Genomic DNA, 27,816 nt, shown 5'->3' on the forward strand with positions numbered 1-27,816 from the left:
ACCAACCTCAAAAGAGTTCAAAATATATCAGAAGACTTTTGGGAAATTTAAGTTGAAAATTAGCCAAGTGTTACTTGACATAAGCCTAGAAACTGAAGTGGTCAGGGAGTAGTAAAACTAAGGAAACAAGCCTACTAAGGCATGCTTTTCTCAGGCTATTTATCTGAATTCCTGATGCTTTGAGGAAGTCAAGCATATGCCCATATGCTGGTGTCAGAGAGTGGAGGGCAGGAGACAAAATTAAACTCTGAAGATATTCCCTGAGAAAGCAGCAATCTGGGGACTCCTTTAGGGTCCGCTCAGCCCTGAGGGCAGCTGCTGAGGTTGATGCTATAAAGGTGCCCCTTCTCTGGGTTCCTTCTTATCCCTGTCCCCCTGGATTCAGTCTGCTGAAAATGTCAAGCATCTGGAATTATCATTATTCGCTCTAAGGTGTGTGCACTCACAAACACAGTGCATCTTATAAACTTAGATGTTTAAAAAAGTTTGATTAAAAGGGAATGCTGAAGCAAACTCTGAGGAAGAATTCAGTGCTGGGGGATGGCTGGGCAGACAGCATGGGATGGTGAATGGTAGCCCTATGTAGATTTTGTACCCTAATGATCTAACCATAGATTGATAGCCTCGGAATTAATACATGTTCTATATCGTATATTTTTTATTTCTACCATCAAGTATCCAAGCAGGACAGATGATAAAAGAGTAGAAAAGGAAATTGACTGGGGGTCTATATATCTCATATGCAATGAGAATAAAATAGAGAAAATGAGGAACAAAAAACTTATTTTAAAAATGTAAGGTCTGCCTTGACAACACTTACTTAGGTTTCATAGCCCAAAACAAGGAACACTGTCTCCATAAAGACATTCTGACCCCCCTTCTCAGAAAGAATTGGTCATTCTTTTATTTTTGCTTTACTGTACTTCTAACAGGCTCTATCCTAGCATTTAGATAATATTGTCACCTTTAGTATTTGCTATGTCTCTGATCCCAGAATAGAGATCCTTAAAGGCTCTCGTACATGAAATAGTCCCTGCCCCATTAGACATTCTGTGAATATTTGTTAAACATAAAGGTTTACTGTAGAGAAGGCTGAGCCATCACTCAATAAAATTCTGAGAAAGTTAAATATATCTTTAGAACACTCCTGCTTCTTTCTCCAGACCCGTTTCCTCCTTCAAATACTCCTTTTCCTCCAATTGCCAAATCTCTGAGAAATTACCTGTGGCCCAAAGCCCCAGACTAGGAAACCACAACTGCCTTCTTTTTCCTGAGTCTCTGACCCAGAGATGCCTCCTTGTCTGCCTCTATTTTTTATTCCTGGGAATTAAAATTATATTCTTCCTTTAAGGAGAAAAACCTGATTTCATTTGAAAAGATAAACAGCAGCTTAACCTAAGTAAGTATCTAGTTGGAGAATTTCAAGAAAAAATAAAAAAAAAGCAAAAAAGAATTCCAAACCTAACAAATCCAATCCTTGCCAGGGAGAGATAAGCGAACATGAATTTGAGTCACATCGCACCTCTTTCCTCTGGCCTGAACACCCTTATTAAATAAACTTGCAAGCCAAGAATTCTGTTCAGTATATACACAGTTCATCCACATGTGTTCACCCCTGATTTGTTAACCCAGAGGGCTGCAATCAGAGCCATTCCATCAGACATGACTGTGGGCATTGTCTTCCTCCTGAGTAGAACAAAAAGAACTCCTTTTAGGAATTTCTCTCTCATCATAATTTCCTCCAGATTCCCAAAGGTACCTAAATCAAAGAATGGTTAAGAAACCTGTACTAACAGAAGAATCTTGAGCCCATCTCAGAAAGGTGTGAAGCAATTTTTAAAACCTTCCTGAGAAGGACTTTTCCCAGTTAACTCTTTATCATATTTGCTCTCCTAATTTTTTCTTCAATCTGTAAATGTTCTTAACTTCCATTAGTATTTTCAGAGGTATATTTTTCACCAAAGTGTATCCAAGTCACATTAAAAATAATCTTACCTCTTTTTAATAGTGTTACCAACATTATTCACTGACAATTATGTCAGTGCCCTAACAGTTGTAACATACAAGGAACAAGCTGTAAGGATACCAGTTCTTTTTTTTTTTTTTTATTCTTATTCTATTACAGTTGTCTCCATTTTTCCCCCTTCTGAATTCTTCACTGAAGCATTTCAAAGTCTGCAAATGAAATCTACCAGAAAGACATGTAAATGTAAGACTATACAAGAAAGGAATATAGAATCACAAAATCTCAAACTTGGAGAGATACTCAGAGGTTATTATTCTGTGTCATTCACTGCTAGAATTCTTATTATGCTTTCTCCAATAATTTGCCATTTAGTGTTTATTTGATGACCTGAAGAGCAAGGAATCCACTATCACTCAAGGCATTTTACTCTATTATAATCCTTGAGTTCCTAGGATAGTCATCCTTAAAATTAGGCAAAATCAACTTCTAGTTGGATTGCTTGAGAAATATGAGCACCTTGACTTCCTCAAGTATCTAGATTGTCTTCCAGAAAGGTTAAGGCAGTTTTTGAGTCTCTGTTTTTTGTTTGTTTATTTGTTTGTTTTAATCATATTTAGACAAAACCCTATCCTGCTTATTTTTCTTGGTCTTCAGAGTCCCTGATATGCAGTGGTACTAATAAATACCCAGAGAGTTAATGTAAGAATACATGAATGAGCATATATCTTAGCTTATCTTAGCTTAGAAGGTGGTATATCTTAGCTGTGACTCAATAGAAAACAGAGATAGCAGGAAATGTCCAGAATCCTAAATCACTAAGTCATCCACCACTGTCTAGTGTGATAAAAGTTCGATAGGACAATGGTGGCAGAGTGCAATAGAGGGGTTTGGGGGTGATTCTCTATGTGAAATTAAGTAATGGGGTGGCACTCCATTACTAGCCATGGCTTGGACTCATTTCCCATGAGTTAGACTGAGTCTCAAGGCCTACACTTTTACATTTGCACTGAGATCTAATCTTGTAACAAACACACAAGCAAGGCATAAGTTTTTCTTTGCTTCCTTGATTTGGCCAGAGTTCTAAAAATGCAAATGTCCATTGTGTTAAGTATACCCTTCAATAAAATGAGACTTTAGAATATAAGAAAATGTCTTCCCAATTATAAAAATTCAGATTATTTAAAACACAATGTGTTTCAGAAATAAATAACAGTCATGTTTAGATGTTGTGCAAAGAATACAGAATATGCTGTCAGACTAGGGAAAGAGGATTAAATCCCAACTCTTGACTTGCTGTAGAATTTTAATCAAGATATTAAACATCTATATGTTTTAGTTTCTGCAACTTTACAATATTGGGTATATTAATACCACCTATCAAAAAAAGGTTGTTGTAAGGATTAAATGTGTATATTAATTAAAATATTATCCAGCATAGTGTGTGTGTATGTGTGTATATGTGTGTGTGTATAAATTATATATTTTAATTTGGTATATGGATTAATATATGTTTAGCCTGATATGGTAAATTCTGTTATGCATTCACTGTATCCATAGGAAAGGACTAGCAGCTACAAGTGTGACTGTGAGACCATACTCAAAAGATACTTTGGGGAAAATCTTGCACCTCAGTGTTTTAAAACTATTTTATAGTTCAACCACACCACAACAGGCTCATCCAGTTTAAAGGAAATGTTGCCAGGCTAATAATCAGAAGATCTGGCTTTCAGTCTCAGCTTTGTCATGAATTAGCTTCCTGCCCTATGTTAATCAGTTAATCCCTGCCTTAGTGTCTTCAGCCAGCCTTATCAACCTCGCAGAGACATTGTGGAGAGACAGGTAAATAAATAATGGTCCTGAGTCTAACATTTAAGTCTTTAATACATTTGGAGTTTATTCTTATGTGTGATGTAAGAAGGTGGTATAGTTTCATTCTTTGCATGTATCTGTCCAATAACATTTATTGAATAGGCTATCTTTAGCCCATTGTATATTTTTGCTTTCTTTGTCAAATATTGATTGATTATAAAGGTGTGGGTTTATTTCTGGCCTCCCTATTCTGTTTCATTAATCCTTATGTCTATTTTTATGCCAGTACCATGTTGTTTTAATTACCATGGCCTATACTATAGTTTGATATTAGGTAGTATGATTTCTCCAACTTTCTTCTTTCTCAAGATTGCTGTCACTATTTGGGTTCTTTTGTGGTTCCATATGAGGGAGGACCCCAAGACAGCCCAGAATTATATTCTGGAGGGTGGACCCCTTGTAGCACAGGCTTCTCCCACTAGGTGAGTGTTCTAGGCAGTGTAGCAGCTGGCATTGTTGCGAGAGGGTACGTTCAGACTCAGTGAATTTTTTTAAAGACTCTTTCAAGGTGTTTGCTCATTTCATGATGGATGATTTATCAATGCACCTGTCCACCTTGCACTGAGTAGTCACCAGTTTTTGACCCAAAAATGGCATGACCTCATGTCCCACCCTCCCTATTCACATGATTTCGCCCCAAGTGATTATTTTTTGTTTCCCAGATGAAAGAAAAAGTCATCAATGGGAAACATTTGTCAATGTGGAAGAGGAGCAAACATGCCAGAAGCACAAAAAAGGCATCAAAATTGATTAGTTCAACTGTTTTGAGCAGTGGAAAAAACATCTTGATAGTTGTATTGAATCAAATGGAGAATGCTTTGAAGGTGAGCGAAGCTTAAACATGTAAGCATAAGTACACAGTTTTTTAAAAAATATTTTCACTTTGGGCCCCCACACCCCATTACATTTTTGGATTATTTGTTCTAGTTCTCAGAAGTACACCATTGGTAACTTGATGTGTATTGCTTTGAATCTATAGATTGCTCTGAGTAGTATGGATATTTTAGTGATGTTAATTCTTCTTGTCATTGAACATGGTATATGATTCCACTTAGTTGTATATTTCTTTATTTCTTTCTTTAGTTATAATTTTCTGAATATAAGTCTTTTACATCCTTGGTTAAATTTGTTCCTAGGTATTTTATTATATTTGAGGCAATCATGAATGGGATTGTTTTAATTTCCCTTTCTGTTAGTTTGTCATTGGCATATAAAAATGCAACTGATTTATGGGTATTTATTTTGTATTCTTCTACTTTGCTGAATCCACTTATCAGTTCTAGTAGCTTGTGTGTGTGTGTGTGTGTGTGTGTGTGTGTGTGTGTAATCTTTAGGGTTCTGTATATTCAGTATCATGTAATCTGCAAATTATAGTTTTATTTCTTTCTTCCTAATTTGGATGTCTTTTATTTCTTCTTCTTTTCTGATTGCTGGGGCTAGAATGTCCAGTACTATGGTAAATAAGAGTCGTGAAATCAGACATTCATGTCCTGTTCTTGATCTTAAGGGGAACACTTGCAATTTTTGCTCATTTTATATGATGTTAGCTGTGGATTTCACATTTATGGCCTTTATTACATTGAGATATATTCCCTTTATTTCTACTTTGCTAAGAGTTTTTATTGTAAATGGGTGCTGGGTTTTAACAAAATCTTTTTCTGTGTTTATTGATATGATCTCATGGTTTTATCCTTCATTTGGTTTATGTGGTAGATTGTCTTGATTGATTTGTGGATATCGTACCAACCTTGCATCCCTGTGATAAATCCTGCTTGATCATGGTATATGATTTTTTAATGTACTGCTGGATCTGGTTTTCTAATGAAATACTTTGTTGATGATTTTAGCACCTGTTTACCAAGTATATTGGCTTATAATTTTCTTTCTTTGTAATGTCTTTATCTGGTTTTGGAGGTAGGATAATGCTGCTCTCCTAAAATGAGCTTAAGAACCTTCCTTCCTCTTGAAATTTTGGAATTGTTTGAGAAAGACATATGTTAGATATTTCCTGGATGTGTGGTAAAACTCAACAATGAAGCCACTCAGTCCAAGGTTTTTTTTTTGGGGGGGTGACATAGTTTTTTGATTACTGCTTTAATTTCACGAGTTGCAATCTGTCTATTCATATTCTCTGATTCTTCCTGAATTAGTTTTAAACATTAAATGTTTCTAGGAATTTATCCATTTCATCGAGATTGTCCAATTTGTCAGCATATAGTTGTTTGTAATATTTTATTACAAACCTTAGTATTTTTTGGTGCCAGTTGTTAATCTTCCTCTTTCATTTATGATTTTATTTACTTGGGTCCTCCCTTTTTTTTGTCTTGATGAGTTTGTTTAAAGGTTTGTGAATTTTGTTTATCTTTTAAAGAACCAGCTCTTGGATTCATTGATCTTTTCTAATGTTTTTTTAGACTCTATTTCATTTATTTCTGCTCTTTTTCATTTCCTTCTACCTATACTCTTTGGGTTTGTTTATTTTTATTTTTAAAGTTCATTTAAGTGTAAAGTTAGATTGTTTATTTGAGCTTCTTTTTTTTTTTTTTTTTGAGATCACCTGTATTGGTATGAATTTCCCTCTAGGACTGCTTTTGTCTTTCCCACAAATTTTGCCTTATCGTGTTCTTATTTTATTTGTTTGAATGTATCCTTTCTTCTTTGACTTCACTGTTAACCTAATAATTGTTTAGTAACATATTATTTAGCTTAATAATCAAAATCTTAGATGAAAACATAGGCAATAAAATCTTGGACATTTCTCATAATGATATATTTTTTTCTGATATATCTCCTTTAGAAAGGGAAACAAAAAAAATCAACAAATGGAACTATATCAAACTAATAAGTTTTTGCACAGCAAAGGAAACCATCAATAAAATAAAAAGACACTTCAGTGAATGGGAGAACATATTTATGGATACCATCTGATAAGGGCCTAATATCCAAAATGTATAAAGAACTTATAAACTCAATGTCAAAAAATCCCCACAAAAATTCCATTAAAAATTGGGCAAAAGATCTAAATAGTCATTTCTCCAAAGAGGACATAAGATGACCATATACATATGAAGAGATGCTTGATGTCACTAACTGTCAGAGAAATTAAAATTAAAACCACAGTAAGATATCTCCTCACACATATCAGAATGACTATCATCAATAGATCAACAAACAACACATGTTGGAGAAAATGTGGAGAAAGGGGGACTTTTTTGCACTGTTGGTGGGAATGTAGATCAGTGCAGCCACTGTGGAAAACAATATAGAGTTACCTCAAAATTTTAAAAATGGAACTGCCTTATTACCCAGCAATTCTACTTCTGGTAATATATCCTAGGAAACCCAAGACAGTAATTCAAAAGAATATTTGCACCCATATGTTCACTGCAGCATCATTTACAGTAGCCAAGATTTGGAAGCAGCCCAAGTGTCCATCAGTAGATGAGTGGATAAACCAACTACAGGACATTTATACAATAGAATATTGCTTGGCAATAAAAAGAAGAAAACTTTACCAATTGCAACAGTAGGGATAAACTGTAAGAACATTATACTAAGTGAAAATAGCCAGTTTCAGAAAATACAAGTACCACATGATTTCACCAATATATAGAATCTAATGATCTCACTGAACTAACAAGCAAAATAGAGGCAGACTCATAGATTGAAAGCAGACTGACAGATCTGGGTATGGTTAGGGAGTGGAGGAATTGAGTTAAAAATGAAAAAAAAGAGAAAGATAAAGAACTCACAGAAACAGACAACATTGTGGTAATTGAGGGCATAAAGGTGATAGGTAAAGGTAGAAGAGGGTATAGAGGGGATAAAAGGTGATGTAAAATAAAATAAAATAAAATAAAATAAAATAATAAAATAAACAAACCAAAACCAATAAATAATGGTTCTAATCATATAAAGGTCTACTGTTAAATAACAAGTCTAAAATCCATACTGTTTCTTTTCTCTCTGAAAGGCTCTTAAAGAACAAATATTCCTGAAATTACCAATTATCATTCTAGTCTTTTTCTTCCTCATTATTTTTTGCATTCATTATATTGTTCTAAGAATGAATGAATCCTGTTACTTCTAATTAGACATTATTATTATTGTACATCAGGCCTGATTCAACTCAGAGGCCTGCCAGTTTTGATCCTTGCTTTAGGCCCATATATTATTTCTTATTTTCAATGCTATAAATAGTTAAAACAGGATAAAACAAAGAAGTAAAAAAATAATAAAAAAGTAAAAAACAAGAAAAACTAGAACGAGTTAAATAGCTAGAGTCTCTCTCTAAGGTCTGGAAAAGACAGTGTGTGCTGCATATCTCAGGCTCCTTTCAACAGTTCCCCACCATAATCTATCCCTGTGTTGGGTGGTTGTAAAAGCCAGGCTCATTTCATTATATCATCAAGTGCAAGGAGAGAAAAGACATATTCTTCTTTACATGAAAGTGTTGTTTGAGACCGGACTATAGGGATATTCACATTTTTCCCTCTGCCTAGTCCAATATTGTTTCTTCCCCTTGACTATGAACATATCAACAATCTTCATTATGGCAGTGTGGAATTAGGTCATGAGAGAGGAAAACCTAACTTTTTCTAATAGCTATCAAAACTGGCGTCCTTCACCATTCCTTGTGTAAAGTGGGTTCTAACTCTTTTATCCCTCTAATCTTCACATATTCCATTCTGTTCATATTATTTAAAAATGATTTTATTTACTTATTTTAGAGAGAGGGGAAGGAAGGGAGAAAGAGAGTTATAGAAACAATGATGTGAGATAGAGAAACATTGATTGGTTGCCTCTTGTGTGTGCCTTAATCAGAGACCAAACGTGAAGCAAGCATATGCCCTGACCTGAAATCAAACTGGTGACACTTCACTTTGCAGGACGACATCCAAACAACTAAACCACACTGGTCGGGGACATTTTGTTCACATTCTTTTAAAAAAATAATTCTCAGAAGTCAGATCTGGATCCCACAAGGTTTTAACTCACATATGCTATTGTCTCCAAGATCTAGGCAATCAACTTCTATTAATACAGGCTGCATTTATACCAGTTGTTTTAATAGCCCTCAATAAAGGAGGCTGAAGTAAAGATGACAGAGTATATGTGACAATGCTCTTCTGAAATTCCGATATGCTTATGATCATCCATTTTACACTTAATGGGTTCCAGCACAGAACAGATAATAAAAGATCACTGCTGTACACTCAAGGCAAATTAAAGTCAATGCATCTTAGACTCCAGCAATGAACTCATGCTGGCCTGGATACCAATTGCAACTCATAAAGGTAACTTTAATTAAGGTTTTTCCTGGAGGTCTGAAAATAGGCTGCTCAGGTGGGATCAGGTTTAGCTTGAAATTATGCAGAGTTCTGGAGGGCATGCACTTTCCCTCCAGCCCAATACTCCATCAGGCTTCAGGCCATCACTACTCACCATTCTTGCAGAGCAGCACAGTCAGGGAATCCTGAGAAAAGGAACTGATGTAGAGCAAGATGCTGGGTGTCTGGGCTGTCATGAAGCTAAGTGCAATGTTTTCCTTAGATGGAGCTGACTCTGCATAAATGGCTGAGGATGATAGGCTTAAATTCTTGATCACTGGGTAGGGTTCTTGAAACATGTAAGTAACCGAAGTGCCAGCCTCAAAAACAGCAGAAATCTCTGCAAAACATGAGAGGAAACCACATATTAAAGTATTTAGTTAACTACACAGGATATAATAAGAGCTTGATTTTTGTTCCCATGCGTCAGACATTGTGCATTAATTATATGATATGCTTTCCATAATAATTCTCAAATGGAAGAAGTCATTATTCTCACTTACACATAAGAAACATGAAGCTTCCAGAGGTTAAGAACCTTGAACAAGATTGCTTAGCTAAAAGAGAGAGCTAGGATTTGCATTGTGAAATTTATGCCCAATTTAATATATATTTGCAGAATAACTACCATGTGCCAGGCTCATTTTTCAAGAAGCAAAGATAAAATGTCCGTGCCTCCAGCATAGCAAAGAGAAATTGTTCTGGGACCAGCTTACTTTTAAAACTGACGTGCTCACTGTTCTGGTTTGTGTTTTTCTTGTGTATATGGAGGGTTTGAAGTGGGTTCTAAATTACTGAGAGTAGGATACAGGGAAGAAGCAGCAATGCTCTTTGGTTTTGGGTGAAAGTAAGGATGTATGGAAATAAAAGAGAGAGAGGATCTATGGAAACAGTAAGAAAGGCATCAATTTCCTAATCCCAGACTCAACATTTTAGATATGTAGGAATTGGTGTCCAATTCCTCAAAAGAGAAACAACATGGGCAAATAGGCCTCCTATGAGAAACTATTCCCATATCACAACACATTTCATCAAATTCTTGCCACCACCATGAGGAAAGTAGGCATCTATGTACTGATGTAATTCAATTAGCAGGAACATGCAAACCCCATTCCCTTCCTGTGTAATGTACTCACTCTCACTCTTAGTTTAGCAGAACTAGCATGTGATTTGGCTTCAGCACTGGAGCTGAAGCCTCGCTTGATTTCATGCTAGCTGTGTAGTTCCAGGCAAGTAGGGGAACCCTGTGGAAACTGTTTTCTCATCTGGAAATGGGAAGCATAAAACTGACTTCAACAATATTGCTCTGTGGATAAATAAGATAATGTGTGTAAAACATTTAAGAGAGTACCCACTCAGTTTGAACTCGTAGACTCCCATACTAGAAGATAATTTAAACAGAACCCCTTCCAATTTTCTTCATGTAAAAAAAGCTGTTTATTAACTGCATATCCAGCCAAGTGCTGAGATATTCTCTTCTTTGAATTAATGTTGTCTCTAAACAGTAAAGATTCCTTTTTAGAACAACATAACTTAGTTCTGGCATCAAACCTCTGTCATAAAAATAGCACATTAAACATGAACCGATATTGGCATAATTAATTTTGTTTTCCAAATGATATTTGGAAAATTCCTAGTTCCCCATGAAATTCTGTCATCAAATTAGTGGCACCAAAACAGTCAAACCTGACTTTTGCTTTCTAATTTTATTGCAATTTTTCCTACTTTTGTGAAAACTCTATAACAGCCTGTAATCATGTTAAAAAATTAAAGATGCATATTTATGTATATTGTTAGCAGATAGTAAACGCCAGTTTATCTTTACTAAAGGTTCAGGGAAAGAGCTCACATTTATCATGCAGCTTACATCAGTACACCTGATTACAAATATACAGCAGAGATATGTGACAGTGAGGATTCAGATTTATTATCACCTTGATTCAAACACTTTCTTTGAGTAAACTAACTTCCTTGGGGACATTTCACCTGCATTTTGAGTTATTATATGCTAGTTGACAGAAAAAATGTTTATTATTTGATGTTTGCATGTGTGTTCAAATGTAAGTATATTGAGATTATTCTGTTATGTAGTACATTAAACATAGACACATATAGTACATTTTTCTTTATAATTGAGATGGAAAATTAAATAAAAAGCTTTTTTAACTAGAAATGTCCACGAAATTTCTCTCTTGCTGCCTCCCTTATTACTAATATTTTTATTGTTTAGGTATTCTCAATCTCAACATAAAGGAAATTCAGCAAAACATCTGGACTCTCTTATTCTCTCAGTTTCTTATATTTTATAATCTAAGAGTTTATGTGTTCTGATCATATTTAAGCTCTCTGAATTTTCTGAACATCCAAACTATAGGTATAAATAGAAGAAAAATCTTAACTTTGAAGGTGTTTATCAATGACAGTCATGCTACTCTAGGACCATAATACCAATACTAACATATCTCTTAGCACCTACCTAGTGCTGATTGCATCCTGAGAAGATAGGACACACATTTAAAAAAATAACACTGATGGAAGGTAGCCTTGTATTTGATGTGTGAGTGACAGAAAATAATTCCCAGAATCGGATATTGTCATGGGCCAGAGTTGCCTGAGAATATCTGAATGAGGAGCTCAACACTGATTAAGCCTTAACAGGTGGGAAGAGAAGTAGCTAGAAGACAGGGCGGTGCTGCAGGGGTATGTCTCTGAGCCAGCCATGTAGTCTGACAGACTTGGAAACTGAAACCTGGCTGTGCCATTCACTAGTTTTCACTGAATGTCAATCAACCTCAGATTATTCCAGTATAAATAGGGATAAACTCAGTATTGTGGTAAGTACAAGGATTGGAAGTAATTATGTAAAATTATGGCATATAGTAGAAAGTCAATAAATAATAAGTTGGTTTGAATAACAGTAATAGAATTAAAATTAGAATTGGAATAAATATGAATACTAGTCCTAGGTAATGAGTAGGCTAATAGTTACCTAAAAATCAGTTAGGTTGTAATTAATTTAGAAGAACATCAAACAAACTAAAAAGAAATAAAACAATTGACATTTATGAGTCCTTGTCATTTAGCAAGACATACTGCAATATTTATAGATAAAGTGATATATCTGGAACTTATTTCAAATTAATGAAAGAAAAGAAATGGATGTGATCATATAGATTAAATAAAAATGGTCATGTGTTAATAACTTATAGCTAAATAATGGGTACATGAGGTATTACAACTCTTTTCTCTGTTACAGTGTATAATTTAATTTTTATATAATAAAAAATAAAAAGATAATATAAATCATCAGGAAGTTAAATATTACATAACTTTTTCAGTAGGCTTTTTCAATTAGTAAACTGATCCTAAATATACATATAATCTTTCAGTGAAATTCTAATCTAAAGAATAATTGACTAATGTGCTTACCAAAGCATTATCTACGTACAAATATTGGGATAATCAAAAATTCCAAAAGAAAAGAGTAAATATTTAGTGAGACTTTATATGTCAAGCATTATACCACAGGCTTTGTGAAGTTCTCATTGAATGTTTACCACAATCCTTTGTGAAAGTTTCCTGAATTTTCCACATTTTATGTATATAGCTGAGAGTACCTGCACTCACAGGTTGAGTTCTACAACCAGTGTCACAGCCACAGATTGCAGATGAGCTGGAATCTGAACATAAGAAAAACCTGGTGGCAGAATCCCACTATCACTGAGGAAAAGATGGCAGAGGAGTGAGTGGAAGCCACACTAACCTCCTCCCAGGACCAATCTGGAATCACAACTGAATTGTGAAGCAATCACCTGGAATAACAACAATATTGAGTGAGAAGCCTTATAACCTCAGACAGACAGAAGATCACTTTTAGCACAACCTTACTGGTAAGGATGGGGGTGGAGACTCAAGAAGGCTGGTTGGAAGCCCACGGACAGCAGCACCAGAGGGATATTTAAACGGCCAGGTGGAAATGCCTGAGAAGAGTGAGGTATAGCCATAAGCAGGGATCCCCAGCCTACAGCACCAGAACCCAAAAAGTACACAGATAACAGCCAGCTCTGAAAAGCAGCAGGGTTGCTTTCTGCCAGAGATGGGTGGCTGGAGGTGCAAAGCCCTTTAAAGGGACAATGCATACATTTTTATTTGCAGCCACTTAGCTTGGGCTCAGGCAAAGGTGGGGGCAGGGTGTGCTAGAGACACCTGAGGAGAGACTGGGGAAGGAGGCTTTGGGGAGAAAACTGAAGGAATAGCCAGCAGGATACTGGTGCTGACTCATTCCCCATACAGCAGCAGCCATCTTGCTCAGGCAGACCACTCCCCTGAGCGGCAACAGCATGAGAATAAATAATAGCTCTGCCCCCAGGAGAGATGCTGCCCTGCCCTGTGGTGCCTAAGACTGACTGCTGAGTGCAGGGTTACTAGATAACTAGATAACTGAAGGAAACAGCCACAGACAACAGATTCCTGGGTGTGTCCAACAAGTGCCTAAGGTCAGACAGGGTCAACATCTGACATCACGAGAGGTAGATCCAGAAAGAAAAAACAGGAGTAAATACTAGAGGCTACTGAGATGGAATCCTCTGTGGTCTTTTTGATGGTTTGCGATATATATTTTTTTTATGAATAGCTTTTTAACATTCACTTCAGATACATTAAATCTATGCATATTAAGTCATTATATTTTATACCATAATTTATTTCTCTCCTTTCTTATAATAGTCTTAATCTCTTTGTAGACATATTAATACTGGTTCATTTGCTGTTGATAATGAGATTTCAGAGTGGACTTATTTTTGCAGATGTGTTTGTTTCCTGAGCTTTGTTGTTTTGTTCTGGTAGCACCTGCACAAAACCACACAAGACACGGTGAGCACAGTGACCCCCAGTCAATCAGCTGGAGGGTAGGACCCACCAAAGAATGACCAAACAACCAAAACCCAATTAATTCCAGAAAGCCAACATAAAAAGCATGAAAGGCATCCAAAGAATAGCAAATTCAGGAGGTCAAGGAGACTGTATCAAGGAATTTCACTGGTGTCATACCATAGAAATTCACTCCACAAGACAGACTAATTTAAGAAGTACAAGCAAAAAAGAAGAGTCTCACAAATAAACGGAAGAAAAAGAGACATCTCCCAGTTTAAGGGAAAGGAGAAATCCCCTGAAAGAGAAGTAAATGAAACACAGGCAAGTTAACTGAAGTTCCCTCAGTTACTGAGTTCCAAACAACAGAATCAGATACTGAGTTCCAAACAACAGTTCAAAAGAAGCACAATGAGCTCAGTGAGATCAGAGAGAATTAAGAAAAACTACACGGAAAATATGAGGAACTCACTGCAAACTATATCAGAAGAAAAAGGACATAACAACTATCAATAAGATGAAAAGAGAAAATGAATAATACAATTTCTAAATTGAAATACCAAGTAGAAGGAATAAAAACCAGGCTTCATGACACAGAGGATTGAATCAGGGAGCAGGAGATAAGGTAGAAAAAAGCTCCCAGAAAGAGCAAGAAAATGAAAAAAGACTCAAAAAGAATGAAGAGGCATTGCGGGAAATGCAGGACAACCTGAAACGTAATAATATCCATATAATAGGGATACCAAAAGGAGAAGAAGAGGAGCAAGGGATAGAGAACCTGTTTGAAAAAGTAATGATGGAAAACTTTCCTAATTTGAGGAGAGAAAGAGCCACACCAGTCTAGGAAGCACAGAGGGTCTCTTTCAAGAGGAACCCGATGAGGCCCACACCAAGATAAAACATAATAAAAATGGCAAATATCAAAGAAAAATAAAGAATCCTAAAGGAACAAGGGAGAAATACATAGAAACATATAAGGGAGCCCTGATATGGCTAGCCGCTGATTTCTGAACAGAGGCATTACAAGCCAGAAGGGAATGGCCAGAAATATTCCAAGTCATGAAAATCAAAGGCTTACAATCAAGACTGCTCTACACAGCAAGGCTCTCAATGGAAGTGGAAGGTGAAATAAGGAGCTTCCTACACAAAAGAGGCTAAAAGAATACATCTCCACCAAACCAGCACTGCAAGATATGCTAAATGGACTCCTTTAAGAAGATGATGAGAAAAAGTGAGAAAGAGAGAATCACAGGTAAAAAGGGAAAAAATGAAAGAGTACCTATCAATAATAACTTTAAATGTAAAAGGATTAAATGCTCCAATCAAGACATAGGGTAGCTGAATGGATAAGAAAACATGACCCACACACAAGGGACCCACCTCAGAACTAAGAACCTACCAGAATTAAGGTAAAGGGATGGAAAAATAATATACTCCAAGCAAATGGACAGGAAAAAAAAAGCTGTGGTAGCAACACAAATATCAGATAAAATAGATTTCAAAACAAAGGCCATAAAAAGAGACCCAGAAGGATACTTCATTATATTCAAAGGAAGAATCCATCAAGAAGACATAAAGATTGTAAATCTACATGCACCAAACATAGGAGCACCCAAATATATAAAGAAAATCTTGGAGAAATTCAAGAAAGATACACAGAGAAACACCATGAGAGTAGGGGATTTTAACACCCCACTCTCAACAGTGGATAGATCTTCCAAACAAAATATCAACCATAATATTATGGAACTGACTGTTGTATTAGATCAAATGGACTTAACTGACTCTCTCTCTCTCTCTCTCTCTCTCTCTCTCTATATATATATATATATATATATGAACCGTTCATCCCAAAGAAGCAAAATATGCTTTCTTTTCATATGTACATGGAATATTCTCAAAGACAGAGTACATGATAGGACACAAAAGAAGCCTCAACAAATTCAAGAGTATTGAAATCATGACAAACATTTCCTTGGACCACAAGGTCTTGAAACTAGAAACTCACCTCAAGGAAAAATATCAAATACATTCAAATTTATGGAGATTGAATAGCATGCTGTTAAATAATGAACTGGTTAATAATGAGATCAAAGAGGAATTAAAAGAGTTTCTGGAAACAAATGAAAATGAACACACAACAGTCCAAAACCTATGGGACGTAGTGAAGTCAGTCCTGAGAAGGAAGTTCATAGCAGTACAGGCCTACCTAAAAAAGATAAAAAAAACATTTCAAATAAACAACCTATTTCAAATAAACAACCTAACCCTATATCTTCAAGAACTGGAGAAAGAAAAAAACAAACAAACTCAGAGCAAGTAGAAGGAAGGAAATAATCAAGATCAGAGTAGAATTTAATGACATGAAAACTAAAGAAAAATTTAAAGGATCAACCAATCCAGGAGCAGGTTATTTGAACATGTAAAAATAATCAACAAGCCTTTAAGAAGACGTGTCAAGAAAAAAAGGGAGAGGACCCAAATAAATAAAATCAGAAATGAAAGAGGAGAAATAATAACTGATAACACAGAGATACAAAGGATTGTAAGAAACTACCAGGAACAATTATATGCCAAGACATTTGAAAATCCCCATGAAATGGACAAATTTCTAGAAAAATATAACCTTCCAACATTGAATGAAGAAGAAGCAGAAAGCCTGAACAGATTGGTACAGCTGATGTAATTGAAGCAGTAAATATAAATATCTGGACTGGACTGTTTCACAGGAAGATTTTACAAAACATTTAAGGAAGAACTAACCCCTGTCCTTTCAGACTATTCAAAATAATTCAAGAAGAGGGAAGACTCCAAACCCTTTTTATGTGGCCAGCATCATCTTAATCTCAAAACCAGATAAAGACACAATAAGTAAAGAAAACTATAGGCCAATATCATTGATGAACATAGACATTAATATCCTCAACAAAATATTGGAAAACCACATCCAGCAATACATTAAAAAGATCATCCACTATGGTCAAGTGGGTTTCATCCCAGGGATGCAAGGATGGTTCAATATTCACAAATCAATAAATGTAATACATCACATAAATAAAAGGAAAGACAAAAAGCATATGATCATTTCAATAGATGTGGAGAAAGCATTTGATAAAGTACAGTATCCATTTATGATAAAAACACTAAGCAAAGTGGGAGTGATGGGGTCATACCTGAGCATAATAAAGGTCATATATGAAAAACCTATAGCCTACATCATACTCAAAGGGCAAAAACTAAAAGCTTTCCCACTAAGATTGGGAACAGGACAAGGTTCTCTGTTTTCACCACTTCTCTTCAACATAGTATTGGAAGTGCTAGCCACAGTAATCACACAGGAAAAACATATAAAAAGCATCCAAATTGTAAAGGAGGAAGAAAAACTATCATTGTTTTCAGATGACATAATAGTGTATATAAAAATCCCCAAAGACTCCACCAAAAAACTACTTGAACTAGTAAGTGAATTTTGCAAAGCAGAGGTATAAGAAGTCAATATTCAGAAATAAAATGCATTTGTTTACACCAATAATATCAGAATCACAAGTTGGGGAAAAAATCCCATTTGCTATAGCAAGAAGAAAAATAAAGTACCTAGAAATAAGCCTAACCAAGAAGGTAAAACATCTGTACTGAGAAAACTACACAACAGTGAAGAAAGAAATTAAGGAATACACAAATAGATGGACACATACATCATCATCATGGACTGGAGGAATTAACATCATCAAAATGCCCATACTACCTGAAGAAATTTATATATTCAATGCAATGCTTATTAAAATGACAATGATGTACTTCACAGATACAGAACAAACACTTCAAAAAATTATATGGAACAATACATGACCCCAAATAACTACAGCAATTTTGAGAAAGAACAAAGTAGGAGGGATCACAATACCTGATATCAAACTATATAACAAGGCCACTGTAATCAAAACAGTCAGGTACTGGGATAAGAACAGACACATAGATCAGTGGAACAGAAGAGAGAGCCTAGGAATAAACCCATGTCTCTATGGTCAATTGATACCTGACAAAGGTGGCAGAAGCATTAAATGGGGTAAAAGTACCCTCCTCAACAAATGGTGTTTGGAGATCTGGACAACTACATGAAAAAAAAAAAAAAAAAAGAAACTCGACCACCAACTTACATCATACACAAAAAAAGCTCAAGAAGGATAAAAGACTTAAATATGAGTCATGACACCATAAAAGTCCTACAGAAGAACATAGGAAGGAAACTCTCAGATATTCCATGTAGCAATATTTTCACTGATTTTACACACACACACACACATACACACACACACACGAACACACACGAACAATGGCCATAAAAGAAAATATAAACAAATGGGACTTCATCAAATTAAGAAGCATCTGTATAGCTAAAGAAAACAACAGCAAAATAAAAAGGGAACCAATTGTATGGGAAAATATATTTGCCAATGAATGCTTGGACAAAGGTTTGATCTCCAAATTATATAAAGAACACACATGAATCTACTCCAGAAAGACAAACAATCTAATTAAAATGTGGGCAAAGGACCTGAACAGACACTTCTCCAAGGAAGACAGATACAAACCTCAGAGACATATGAAAGGATGCTCAGTATCAATAGCCATAAGAGAAATGCAAATTAAAATCACAGTGAGATACTACTTCACACCAGTAAGAATGACCTTCATTAACAAATCGACAAACAGCAAGTGCAGGTGAGATTTTGGAGAAAATGCAACCGTAGAACATTCTTGGTGGGAATGCAGACTGGTATAGCCATTTTAGAAAACAGTTTGGAATTTCCTCAAAATTCTAAACATGGAACTGCCTTGTGACCCAGTGATTCCACTGCGGGGATTATACCCTAAGAATCCCCAAACACCAATTCAAAAGAACCTATGCACCTCAATGTTCATAGCAGCACAATTTACAATAGCCAAGTTCTGTAAGCAAACTAAGTGCCCATCAGTAAATGAGTGGATAAAAAAAAACCCAAAAAACAAAACTATGCCATATTTACCCAATGGAATACTACACAGCAGAAAGAAAGAAAGAGCTATTACCCTTGGCAACAATGTGGATGGAACTTGAGAGCATTATTCTAAGTGAAATAAGCCATGGAGCAAAAGACAAATATCATATGATCTCACTTAAAATTAGTACCAATAAAAAAAACAAAGAAAAATATAAACAGCAAAATTGAAAGAAAAAACAGACGGACAGTAAGGACAGGTGAGGAGGGCAGGTGGTAACGGGAACTAGAAGGAGAAGGGTCAAGTCAAGGAATATGTATAAAGGACCCATGGACAAAGCCAAAGTAGGGAAAGATTAAAGGTGTGACGTGGAGGTGCGTGGGACAGGGGAAAATAATTCAGGCAAGTGGAGACAAATGTATCTGAACAATAAAAAATAAAATATAATTTAAAAAGGAATCCCACTATTACTAACCTAAAACACTCTTATAGTGGCGTTTGTTACAAAAGAGGAAGCAAATCCACCAGATGGAATATTTTGCAATCATTAAAACTGAAAAATTTATATAAGAATGTCTATAAAATAAAGAGAATTAAGATGGGAAAGGAGTGTGTGGAAGTCACACTGACCTCCTTCTAGGAGCAAACTGGAATTACAACTAAATTGTGGAGAAATTACCAGGAACAAAAAACTAAACAATAGCAAGAGAGGAGTTTTGTAACCTCAGAGACAGAAGAATCACCTTTAGCGTGATCTAACTGGTAAGGAGCCTGTAGAGACCTGAGAAGGCAGGATGGAGCCCACACTTGGCAGCATCAGAAGGATATTGTAACAGCCAGTTGGATTCCCCAGAGAAGAGTGGGGTCTAAACCAAAAATGGGGATCTCCAGACTATAGCACCAGAGCCCAAAAAGTACACAGATAACAGCCAGCTGTTAATAGTGGAATGGTTACTCTCTGCTAGAGACAGGCAGCTGGAGACACAAAGAGCTGTTTAAAGGGCCAACACATAAATTTTTATTTGTAGCCACTTACCCTGGTCTCCAGCAAAGGCAGGGGCAAAGTGGGCTGAAAACACCTGAGGAGAGACTGGGGAAGGAGGCTTTAGGGAAAGAACTGTGAGAGTAGCCTGTGGGATCCCAGTGCTGCCTCATCACCCATATGGCAGTAGCCCTCTTTCTCAGGCAGAGACCACTCCCCTGAGAGGCAGCACCATGAGAAGACCCAGTAACCCCACTCCCAGGAGAGACTCCACCCCGCCCTGTGTTGTCTAAGCTGGCCTGGTGAGTACAGAGTGACTAGGTTAACAGCTGAAGGAGACAGCCACAGGAAATAGGTTCCTGGAAGTCTCCAACACACTGCCTAAGGTCAGAGAGGGAAAATATCTGACATGATCTGAGGCAGATCCAGAAAGTAAAAATAGAGGTCTCCTACCATAGAAGTTCACATTACAAAGTCAGGAAATCAAGACAGATCAACTTAAGAAGAAAAAGCAAAAAAGAAGAGTCTCACAAATAATGGGAAGGCAAAGAAATACCCCCTACTTGAAGGGAAAGGATAATATCCTGAAAGAGAACTAAATGGAATAGAGGCAAGTAAGCTATCATTATTGAGTTCCAAACAATGGTTCTAAGGAAGCTCAATGAACTCAGAGATAATTAAAAAAAAAAAACTACACAGAAACAATGAAGAACTTACCACAAACCATTATCATCATGAAAAAGAATATAGAAGCTATCAATAAGAGACAAGAGGAAATGAAGAATACAGTTTCTAAATTGAAGAACACAGTAGAAGGAATCCAAAGCAGGCTAGATGAAGCAAAGGATCAAATCAGCGAGCTGAAGGGCAAGGTAGAAAAAAGCTCCCAGAAAGAGCAAGAAAATGAAGACTCAAAAAGAATGAAGAGGCATTTAGGGAAATGCAGGACAGCCTGAAATGCAATAATATCTGCATAATAAGGATACCAGAAGGAGAAGAAGAGGATCAAGGAATAGAGAACCTGTTTGAAAAAGTAATGGTGGAAAACTTTCCTAATTTTAGGAGAGAAAAAGTCACATTAGTTTAGGAAACATGGAAGGTCCCATTCAAGAGGAACCCAATGAGGCCCACTCCAAACACATCATTATTAAAATGGCGAATATCAAAGACAGAGAATCCTAAAGGCAGCAAGGGAGAAAGAGGTAGGAACATATAAGGGAGTTTCGATGCAGCTAGCAGCTGACTTCTCAACAGAAACACTTCATGCCAGAAAGGAGTGGCAAGAAACATTCCAAGTCATGAAAATCAAAGGGTTGCAACCAAGACTGCTCTCTCTACCCAGTAAGGCTCTCAATTAAAATGGAAGGAGAAATAAGGAGTTTCCCAGACAAAAGAAGGCTAAAAGAATACACCTCCACCAAACCAGCCCTGCAAAATATGCTAAAGGGACTGCTTTAAGATGAAGAAAAAGTTTCTATGAATACCCAGTTCCTTTCACAGTTGCCAATACTTGATATTACCAATATTATTTAATACTTATTAATCTGATTGTGACAATAATGTGTTATTTTAATTGTTCCTTTATTATTTGTTGAAACTAAACCTTTTTTTGTATATTTCTTGTGTATTTCTATTATTTTTAAAAAGCTTTAAATGACTTTTTGCTATTCTTTATCCATTTTCCAATTAAATGTTTGTAGAATTTTTTCCCCTAAAAACAAACACACACACTTAACCCTTTTTTAGATGGTTGGCGAATACTTTCCCATTCTATTATTTGTCCTTTAACTTTTTTATAGGTATATTACTGTATAGTATTAAACATTTAATATAGTCATATTGTCAATATTTTACTTTATAGCGTCTGGGTTTGAATATGTTATTTCACGGTAAGAAAAGTATTACTTGTATTATCTCCTAAAACTCCTTAGATTCTACATATTGATTTTTAACTCACCTAAATATTTCTTGCATAATATGTGAAATAGGGCTCTATATTGTTTTTATTTCAAGTAATAGTGGTCCATGTACCTTAGTTGTTTAATAAGCCTTAATTTCCCCATTGATTTCAAATATCATTTTAATATGTTACATTGCTAGACAGATATATACGTTTGTCCCTAGAAGGCTCATTATATTTCATCAATCTACTTGATTATTTCTGTGCTGGTGTCATGTTGTTTTAATTGCTGAGACTTTATAATGGTTTTAAATTTTTTAATATTTTATAATTGACTTTGACTTTCAAAAAAATAAATAAAATCATTCTGCATTTAAGAAAGAAGAAAGAAAGAAAGAAAGAAAGAAAAAGAAAGAAGGAAGGAAGGAAGGAAGGAAAAGAAATGGAACTCTTACCTTTTGTGACAGCATGGATAGAACTGGAGAATATTATGCTAAGTGAAATTAACCAGTCTGTGAAAGACAAATACCATATGATCTCACCTATAAGTGGAATCTATTCAACGAAATAAAGTAATGAACATAATAAACCACAGGCATGGTGACATGGAGCAGACTTAAAGTGACCAGAAGGAATGGGGAAGGAGGACAATGGTAAAAAAAAAGGAGAAGGGACTAGACAAAGAACATATATGAATAACCCATGAATATTGACAACAGAGTGGGAATTGACTGTGGGAGCGAGGGGTGGTGGTGGGATTGGTGGAGGAGAGTAAAGGAGGGAAATTGAGACAAGTGTAATAGAATAAACATGATTTGAAAACCATGAGGCTTAGGAAATGTTTTAATTAATTGACAAGAATTTTTATAACTGCCATCATTGTTTGTATATAAAGAGTGTTTAAAATTGTGATTAAAGAAACCTTATTTTAATAATTTAACTGCTGTACTTTTAAAAATTCTTTCTTATTTAAAAACAAATTTTAAATGACAATATTCTTTATATTAGTTTTAGATGTGCAGAATATGGTTAGCTAATCATACACTTTAATCAATGTTATACCTGATATTTTCAGTATCCAAATGTACTATACATATGTTTCTGTTTTAGTCAATGTTATTGACTAAATTCTCCATGCTGTACTTTACATCCCCATGACTATTTTGTACTTTCCAATCTGTACTTCTCAATCTCATATTTTTCACCTAGGCTCTCAATAATCCTGCCCTCTGGCAACGATCAGTTTATTCTCTGTATATGGATCTGTTTCTGTTTTGTTTGTTCTATTGTTTAGATTCCACATAAAATTGAAATCATGTGTTTTTTTCTTTTTTTAACTGATTTATTTCACATAACATAATATCCTTTAGGTCCTGTTACAAATGGAAGGATAGCATTCTTTTTAGTGGCCAAGTAATATTTCATTGTGTATGAGGTCTGTCTGGAAAAGTTCAAACCATTGTTAATATAATGAGAAAGGTTTGTGTGACATCAGTGTAACCTGGCAATCAAGGGGAGTGGACTGGAATGTGCATGAATGAATAACGATGACTTCATTACTAGTGAGTGGGGGCAGTAGATGCCATTTAGTGAGCATGTATACTGTGTGGCTGCCACATTCAAAATGATGGAGTGAGTAGAGCAAATAATTTATGTCAAAATTTTCATTAAGCTTGAACATTCCTCTGCAGCCTGTTCAGATGATTCAGAAGGCTGCAGCTATGGGCAACTGGTGATTGGCAGCTTCATCATGACAATACACCTACTCATGCCTCATTCAGGGTGTTTTGGCAAAACATCAAATCACCCAGGTAATTCAGCCCCTCTAGAGCCCAAATTTGGTGTCCTGAAACTCCCAGCTTTTCCCCAAACTAAAATTACCATTTTTAAAAATTGTTGTTCAAGTACAGTTGTCTTCATTTTCCTCAAAACACTTTCCCCTGCCTCACCCAACCCTATTTCCCACCCTCAATTCTACCCCCCTTTAGCTTTGTCCATGTTTCCTTTATACATGTTCCTTGACAACCCTTCCTCATCTCTCCCCCATTATCCCTAGCCTCTGAAACCCTCTGGTCACTATCAGTCTGTTCTTTATTTCAATGTCTCAAGTTATATTTTCCTTGCTTGTTTCTTTTGTTGATTATTAAGTTCCCCTAATGGGTGAGATCATATAGTATTTGTCCTTCACCACCTGGTTTATTTCACTTAGTGTAATGTTCTCCAGCTCTATCCATGCTGCCTTGAAGGTTAGGGGCTCCTTCTTTCTTTTTGCTGCATAGTATTCCATTGTGTAAATGTACCATAGTTTTTTGATCCATTCATTTACTTATGAGCACCTAGGTTGCTTCCAACACTTGGCTATTGTAAATTGTGCTGCTATGAACATTGAGGTGCATAGCTTTATTTTTTTGAATTTGTGTTTCAGGATTCTTAGGGTATAATCGCATCAGTGGAATTGCTGAGTCAAAAGGGAGTTCCATCAGGGTTTTGAGGAAATTCCATACTGTTTTCCAAAGTGACTACACCAGTCTACATTCCTATCAACAGCTATTAAGGTTCCCTTTTCTCCACATTCTTGTTGGCACCTGTTGTTTGTTGATTTGTTTCTGAAAGCCATTCTGACCAGTGTGAAGTGGTCACACATTGTGGTTTTAATTTGCATCTCTTTGATGGCTAGTAATGCTGAGCATCCTTTCATATGTCTCTGGGCCCTCTGTGTATCTTCCTTGGAGAAATGTCTGTTCAGGTCCTTTGCCTATTTTTTAATTGTATTGTTTGTCTTCTTGGTGTGGACTTCTGTGAGTTCTTCATATATTTCAGAGATCAACCCTTGTCCAAGTTATCATTGGCGAGTGTGTTTTCCAATATAGTTGGTTTCCTTTTCATTTTGCTGATGTTTTCTTTAGCCATGCAGAAGCTTCTTATTACAATGAAGTCCCATTTGTTTATTTTTTGCTCTATGTCTCTTGCCCTAGGGGACATATTGGTGAAAATATTGCTTCATGGAATATCTGAGAGTTTCCTGCCCGTGTTCTCCTCTAGGACTTTTATGATGTCACAACTTACACTTAAGTCTTTTATCCATGAGTTTATTTTCATATACGGTGTCAGCTGGTGGTCAAATTTCAATTTTGTGCATGTAACCGTCCAGGTTTCCCAACACCACTTGCTGAAGAGGCTATCTTTACTCCATTTTATGCTTCTGCCCCCTTTGTCAAATATTAATTAACCATAGAGGCACCGATTTATTTCTTGGATCTCCATTCTGTTCCATTTACCTATGTGTCTAATCTTATGCCAGATTCAGACTGTTTTTATTACAGTGGCCTTGTAATATAGTTTGATGTCAGGTATTATGATCCTTCCTACTTTGTTCTTCTTTCTCAAAATTATTGCAGCTGTTTGGGGTCATTTATGGTTCCATATAAATTTTTAAAATCTTTGTTATATGTCTGTGCAATATGTCATTGATATTTTGATAAGGATTGCATTGAATCTATAATTTGCTTTGGGTAGTATAGACAATTGATGAGGTTAAATCTTCCAATCCATGAATATGATATATGTTTCCATCTATTTGTGTGTTCCTTAATTTCGTTCTTCATTGTTCTGTAGTTTTCTGAGCACAGGTATTTTACCTCCTTTGGTTAGGTTTATTCCTAGGTATTTATTTTCCTTCTTGCTATAGCATATGGGGCTTTTCTCCCCTAATTTCTGTTTCTGATATTTCATTACTGGTATAAAAAAAAGCCTTCAATTTGTTAATATTGACTTTGTATACTGCTATTTTGCCAAATTCACTTATTAGGCTGAGCAGTTTTTTGGTGGGGTCTATAGGGTTTCCTGTGTACACTATCATGTCATAATAGCCTTTGAAAGGGAATAAATTTCAGACTGTTACTGAAAATCAGGAAAATATAATGGGGCAGGTGATGATGATTGGGAGAACTGTGTGTGGTCCCAAGGTGCTCACTTTGAAGGGGTTTAAGCATCTTTGTTCTATGTACAATATTTCTTGTATCTTGTATTTTCTACAATAAATGTTTCTATTTTCATAGTACATAGCTGGATATGCTTTCTGGACAGACCTCATATATGTATAACACCTTTTTATCCACTCGTCTATTGATGGGCACTTGGTTTGTTTCCATAGCTTGACTACTGTAAATAACACTGCAATGAATATAGAACTGGATATGCTTGAGAAGGAGCAAGCTGTGCACTGAAGCCAACTTCTACAAGCATCAAGCCTGTGTTCAGGTCTGCAAAAGGCCCAAGATACCCCAGATCCACCTCCACTAGTTTTCACCTGATGGCTGCCTCTTAGGTTTAGTCACTGAATGAACCCCTGGTGGTACCTGAGTTGCAAGAGAGTGGTGTTCACCAGAGTGATACAGGTTCAAATTCAGTGTGAAAGCTCAGTCTGAAGCCATCAGGTAAAGTCCCATGGTATACCAAGTCTAGCTGCTACCTGATGGGTGTTCAAAGACCTTTGCAGTGGGACAGGGTCTCAGAGTGCCATCAGAGTGCGGCCAGCAGAGTTCATCATGTCCAAACAGACCAACATTTGGCTGTGTGAAGGAAGCACTCTGTACCAATTTTATGTGCAAGAAAAATATGGCCCCCCAGCTTAGAGCCACACAACTCAGTCACTTACATGCTCTAAGTCTACCCAGACCTCTACACAGGCAGCTGACTCATCCACAGTGTGTGAACTCTGCAGAGTAGAGTGGCAAAGAATCTGGAAGGTGGGGTTATTACATTTCCCCTGTCTGATGCAATATGGAGGGGAGTGCTACATCCATAAAAGTTGGTGTCTGCTGTGTGGGTGAGAAACTAAGGATAGGGACCCTGGTTGCTGTCTCTTCAGCTCTCTCCCTGGATTTGCAAACCCTAGTGTCTCCTTCCACTATTTTACTCTACTCTGTCCTCCCTCCACTGGAGCTCAAGTTCAGCAACTACAAGGGAGATTTTGTGTACTGTCCCCTTGAAAAAAAGTCTGTGTCTTTAGCAGACTCCTCTCTCTGTTGTGGACAAAAAACCCACTGATTTTCACAGACAGATGTTATATGTATGCTTCTTTCTGGCTCTGATTTTCTGGGCTGGAGAGCTTGGCATAAAGTTGAGATCCCTTGTTCCTCAGGGGAACTCCCATCAGCTAAGGTATTTTTCAAGATTCTCAGCGTTGCCTGTGAGAGCAAGGCCAGTCCATTTTTTGTCTCTACCCTTCCTACTAGTCTCATTGTGGCTCCTTCAGTCAATTCTTGGTTATAAGACTTCTGTTCGGCTAGTCTTCAGTTGGTTACTCAGATTGATTGTTCTATATTTTAGTTGTAATTCCAGTTTTGTCCTGGGAGTTTGTGAACGTAACTTCTACCTACCCCACTGCCATCTTGAATCTCTCTAGATGCTGCTCTTGAAGGTTTGTTTTTATTATTTACTCAACAAACTTTTTTATCAATAAAATGAACTTAAACATTCTGCAAGGCAAGTAATAGACCAAGTCTTTCATTCTTCTATTTTAAAAATACTAAGTATTTACAATGAAAAATACAATATTACAATTTGTATTCCTACCTTGAATATCTCTGGATAACTTATATCATGGCTGTCATTCCTTGTCTAAAGTGTATATTCATCATGGTTAGTTTTTGTCAATATAATCAATTAATAAGATTTGGAGGAGATGTAGAAAGGCATTGGGGCAGGAATGCTGACTCCTCTGTTCCATATTCAGCACCCTGATGGACTAAATATAAGTCTCTTGGGAGGGCTTTTAAAGCCTCAGACCCCATTCATGTCACCTGTAGAATAGGGGGGTTTTACTAAATACATGATACTGATTTTACTAACTTACCTCTACTCTCCCTATTGTAAAAATGACTTAGTTTGCTTACAGGTTTCTAAAGTTTCTACAGGG

The 27,816-nt window shown here is 36.2% G+C and overlaps 1 protein-coding gene across 2 annotated transcripts in view; it reads right to left on the reverse strand.

Moving 5' to 3' along the window:
• Nucleotides 1–27,816, reverse strand: part of CNTNAP5 (contactin associated protein family member 5) — a 1,056,232-nt gene that overhangs the window by 143,783 nt on the left and 884,633 nt on the right. For both annotated transcript variants that reach the window (XM_054575031.1, XM_054575030.1), the window contains exon 19: nucleotides 9,281–9,505. In XM_054575031.1, coding sequence (XP_054431006.1) covers nucleotides 9,281–9,505 — 225 coding nt within the window. The remainder of the gene's footprint in view (nucleotides 1–9,280; nucleotides 9,506–27,816) is intronic.

Source organism: Pteronotus mesoamericanus, unplaced genomic scaffold (assembly GCF_021234165.1).
Source record: "Pteronotus mesoamericanus isolate MK-2021 breed Mesoamerican mustached bat unplaced genomic scaffold, CSHL_Meso_final contig_27, whole genome shotgun sequence".
Taxonomy (NCBI): domain Eukaryota; kingdom Metazoa; phylum Chordata; class Mammalia; order Chiroptera; family Mormoopidae; genus Pteronotus; species Pteronotus mesoamericanus.